This window comes from Fukomys damarensis, unplaced genomic scaffold (genome assembly GCF_012274545.1).
Source record: "Fukomys damarensis isolate Sample0158 unplaced genomic scaffold, DMR_v1.0_HiC HiC_scaffold_33, whole genome shotgun sequence".
NCBI classification, from domain to species: domain Eukaryota; kingdom Metazoa; phylum Chordata; class Mammalia; order Rodentia; family Bathyergidae; genus Fukomys; species Fukomys damarensis.
This window is the reverse complement of record NW_022900945.1, coordinates 34,045,986-34,051,071: the sequence shown is the minus strand read 5'-3', so window position 1 is coordinate 34,051,071 and position 5,086 is coordinate 34,045,986. Positions and strand designations below refer to the sequence as shown.

The window sequence follows — 5,086 nt, the reverse complement described above, 5'->3', positions numbered from 1 at the left end:
TCTCCCTATACAGAGACTAGAAAGCAAGGACAATAGATTGTCTTATGTAAAATTTTGATTTGAATGTTCTGCAAAATTGTAACCAAACTTAATGTTGTTGGGGATAAAGTATTATGTGATGTCACTTCGTAACTGTTCAAACATTTTGAGCCAACTGAACTTTGGATAGAATATAAAGTTTTGCCATATGTCCCTGACTTCACTTAAACAATACCACATTTTGTAATTAAAGTTTTATATGTATATATGTTAATATAAACATAAAGTGACTGCTGTTTTTCTCAACCCTTCATAGAGTATACCCACTTAAAACCAGATACTCATATTAGAATAAAACCAAAGTTTCTTTCATCTTCGCTTTTGCTTCTTAACACACATCTGCTCGGAGAAGCACAGTCCCTGACAGTCTATTGTTCTTGGATAGACACTACCTAGAATTTCCAGGGTGAAAGCATGCATAGCCGTTGGATGATGTGCTCTCAGGTGGATGAGCTCCCCCCGACTCCCCATTATGTCCAGCTCCCCTACCCCATCTTCCTCCATGTCATGAGTCACCACTGTGTTTATGAAGATAAGTTAAAAGAGTACAAACATTTTATCGTCCACTGAAACAAAATGGACACTTTTCCATTATGCTCCCGCTTTGTAATGAAAGTTCTAGGAAGTGAGTGCAACATGAAATCATTCCTTCCGCCTCAGCAGACAGATGGATAGAGGCACTCCAGTTTGTTTCCAGCCTTTTGTCTTTAGAGCATTTTTGGCATTTCCTTCAGGAAACTGGAGGTTGTGACCTAAGGTTTCCTTAGTGAATACATTTCTGTTTCCCACAGTTAACCGTACCCAGAAATGACATCTACCCTGTTAGGTAAGGTTTATCTCCACGTCCCAACTGTGTCCTGTGCATATTCAATGACACTTGAAAGCACAAATCCTGAAAATAACAGTAAGGCTGGAGAAGCAGACACATCAAAATACTTTGGCTTAATCCCCCACAGAGATGAAAATACCAAAGAGAGTTAACTATTACTATAATTCTGTGACGCTTATGAAGTACCCTTGTTTTCATTTTCTACTTGGAGAAATTAATGACCAAGAATGTTAACGCTTTCAAATACAATGAATAAATGAATAAATACAACGAATAAAGTTTTCAAATAGTCCTACTAAGCCTACATTTTATAGTTTGCTACTTCATGTGTATCATATATTCCTATATGCAGAAGACAGATTGGAGAAACCAAAACAGCACCCTAAAAAATTTAAATGACTTAATATTATCTCATACCTGTAGTCTTGCTCATCCTGCGTGTTGGTAAGAAGCCAAGAATGTACATTTTTGTTGGTGTGTTTGGATCAATTATTTTGTGTCATAACTTAAATGAGACTTTCTACCACAGTTAATTCTTTAAAAATTCATGTTTTAAAAGAGATGCTATACTTACTCTTGGCTCAAGTGCAATTTAAAAATTATATTTACTCGCCAATGTGGTATTCAGGTTAGTGGTTTTTATCTCATTCATTTTCACTCTTCAATGTTAACTTATTGAAGTTTCTCTTCCTGAAAAAGACCAGTTTCTAAACAAACCACAATTTTTTTCACACCCTGTTTTATCAAGGTGAAATCCTTCAAAGAATAGCAGAAATTTGTCCTTTATTTTGATTCCAAAGAGATTCAGAGAAAATATCATAGCTTTTAAAAATGCTCTTCACAAAAGGATCTTTAAAAAAATCAGTTTATTAATGTTTAAAAGTTGATAAAGCTATGTGCAAAATGATCCACAAAAGTCAGAAACCTATTAAATACTATTTTTTAAAAAACAAAATATTTCTTGGTTTAATTGCACTGAAAACCATACTAAAAAGACAGTAACATTTTTATTCTTTCTAACATTTATACACACCTTCAATTACTATCTAATGAATAGCTGTACTGAAAAAAATTCATTGTTCCCTCCCTATCAGTTAAAGTAATGCTTTAAGGGCACAAAAGACTGGTATTTTCTTAAGAAGCACACATTCAGTGGTGTTAACACAAGTTAGAAAAACTCCAATAAAATGACCTTTGCTGAAACAAATACATTCAAAAATCATAGAAAGTACTTTTAACACAACCAAATACAACCATCCTGTTGGTTGAAACAAATTACACAACACTCTGAAATAAACATCAATGAAAGTGCCAAAGACAGATATTGTATTTGTTAGACAATCACAAAGAAATCTCTCTTGGTTTCCAAAAGTTTACTCCCAGTTGGTTTTCCCCTTCTTTTGTTTTTTTTTGTCCAGTAACACTAAAGGTCCTGGCTGATACCATTTAGAAAAAGTGGACTTCCTTAGGCCGATGACAGCCACAATTGATATGACACTGCAACATGTTTCATTATAGAGATGTTAAAAAAAAAAAAAATCAAAGTGACTTCAAGCAAATTCCAAAAAAAAACCCAAAAAACGAATCCAGCTTAAGTGGAAACTTTGGCCTCAGCAAATGAAACTGCTTTCCCTCTCTATGTCTTCACAGCCTACCTACTCAACATAACTTGCCTGCTGCAGATGACCAAGAACAGCATGCCACCATCTCGGCTCTGATGAATGCCAGGTAGTTACAATATAAAGTGAAAGACTCTTGAGATGGGGCTGAAGGGGAAGAGAGGGAGAGGCAGATCCCTCGACAAGCAGAAGTGCACACACTCACGTGGGTTTGAAACTGAAATGAAAGAAAACATCTTCTCCACTAAGCTCTGGACAGAGCGCCTTTCTCCTGGGGATCTTACTCTTGGAGGAGGGGCCAAATGAACCCCCTGGGAGCTTGACAATGCTAGACCTTTGGCTCAGTGCAAAAATCAAAGCTCCAAAGGGAGAGGAAATAGGCTCCAGGCGGGGACCTGATCTCCACCCTTCCCAGTGCATTGTTCACAGGAACTAACTCTACCCACCTACTCAGGCACCACCAGGCTGAGTTCTCCCCCTCCTTCCTCCCTCTCTCTGGCCACCTGCAGCTCCTCCCTGGCCCCACTTGAGGCCCAGAGACTTATTTCAAATGCTGGGGTGGTGGGTGGCCGTGTAAGAGCACTTCCCGAAGATTGGCAGCTTCCAGTTTTAGGAAGAAGAGTTGACATTTCCAGAAGACATAATAGTCTCTGGGTTGTCCCCATCGTCCTTCTGAGGGTGGGAGGAGTTGTCCGATTTACTGCGGCTGAATTCCATCCCTGCGATGATGGGTCGCTTGATTTTGCCAGTGGAGTCTCCACTGGGACATTTGCAGCAGGACATGATCCGGATGAAGGCCCGACGCATCTCCTTGTTGGTCAGAGTGTAAATGATAGGATTGGTGCCTGAGTTCAGCACAGCCAACACCAGGAAGTACTCGGCTTTGTAGAGGATGTCGCAGGTCTTCACCTTGCAGCCCACATCCAGCAGGAGCAGGATGAAGAGAGGTGCCCAGCAGGCGATGAAGACGCTCAGGACGATGATCACAGTCTTCAGCAACGCCAACGACTTCTCAGAGCTGCGGCTGGCCTTAGAAATGTTCTTGCGGAAGGTGAGCCGGCGGCTTCGAGTCCTGACCAAGGAGTAGATCCTGCAGTAAAGGATGACGATGGCGAGCAAGAGCAGAGTGAAGACCGTGGTGCAGAAGAGGATATAGTGCTTGTGGTAGAGAGGCAGCACCGTGGAGCAGCTGGACAGCGAGCTGATGCAGTTCCAGCCCATGATGGGTAAGCCACCCAGGATGAGCGAGATGACCCAGCAGGCGCTGATGAGCAGGAAGGAGCGGGAGCTGTTACTCCCGTTGTGGAGTTTCATCTTCAGCATGGTGATGTAGCGCTCAATGGCGATGGCCAGGAGGCTGAATACCGAGGCAGACAGGGCCACAAACATACTTCCTTCCCGCAGAAACCACTGAGCAGGGGTGAGCTTGTAGGTGGTGGCCCCAGACAACAGCAGGTTGGCTGTATAGGCCACACCTGCCAATAGGTCTGAGAGGGCCAGGTTGCCTATAAAATAGTACATGGGTCGGTGGAACTTCTTGGTTTTCCAAATGGTCAGCAAGACAAAGATGTTCTCCAGGATGATGAAGCAGCAGATGAGAATGAACACCACCGTGGTCAGTTTAATGCCGTTCTCTTTGTCGGGGCTGATATTCAGCTTTCCCGTGTAGTTGTAATGCCGAACAATGATATCATAGTTGACATAGTCAGAGACCAGACTGTGGGCAGCCTTCACCTGCGGAAGGCTAGTGGACCCCATCCTGCAGGGCAGTGTCCCCCAGGAGTCTGGAGGATGCCACTTCTCCAAGTGAACGCTAGAGGGCAAGGCCCACACCGGTCTTAACTCCTTCACTGAAGGGGAAATGGTTCAAGGAAGATCCAGGCTTCTCGTGCGGTTTTTCCTCACCCGGAGAGGGCCTCAGAAAAGGTACCCTTCAGTCACAAAGAGCAGAGAGTTAGAGAAAAAGCCATGCACACAGGCATGATTCATTCTAGCTAAGACACTGCTCCAATTTTGTCTTTGTTGACAATGTTCTAAACAGAGTCAGGGAGAGCACAAGGAAAATTTTTCAATATCAAATTATTTCTAGAAAAGGAGGGAGAAAACCCCCAAAATGACCCAGACTAAATTTCAACTGGATGAGAGGAAAAACTCTATGGTCACAACCACTTTAATGGAAATAGGAAACCAGAGAAGTGGGCCTGTACCAAGTGCATTCTCTCCCCTCCTGCTTGACTTCTAGGTTCTCGGAGACTGTCTGAAGTGGTCCTCAGCCCAGCTGTGCTCACCACCAGCCGTAGGTCTCTCCGCTCGGAAAAGACCCAACTGCAAAATCTTAGGGCTGGGACACATATCTCTGTCTACCACCTCCTAATTGCCATGCAAGAAACTAGGTTTGTGCGAAAATCATTTGACAGCGTAATTTTCTGGGCTCTATTAATAACTCTGTAGGAGCAGGTGTGCTGGGGGGTCCGAGGGCGCAGTGAGGTGTGGGCCCCCAGGCGCGCCCCAGCCTCGCGGTAAACAGGAAAGCTCAGCGCCTGGCCTCCGTGAAGCCGTGAAGCAACTGCCTATGATTTCTTCTTTTTTTTTTTTTTTT

General features: G+C 43.1%; 1 protein-coding gene across 1 annotated transcript in view; it reads right to left on the bottom strand.

Moving 5' to 3' along the window:
- Positions 1-2,271: 2,271 nt before the first annotated feature.
- The window catches only part of S1pr1 (sphingosine-1-phosphate receptor 1), a 4,125-nt gene continuing 1,310 nt past the window's right edge, over positions 2,272-5,086 (bottom strand). The window contains exon 2 of the mRNA XM_010639088.3: positions 2,272-4,418. Within this exon, the coding sequence (XP_010637390.1) occupies positions 3,097-4,245 (1,149 nt within the window). The 5' untranslated portion in view covers positions 4,246-4,418 and the 3' untranslated portion in view covers positions 2,272-3,096. The remainder of the gene's footprint in view (positions 4,419-5,086) is intronic.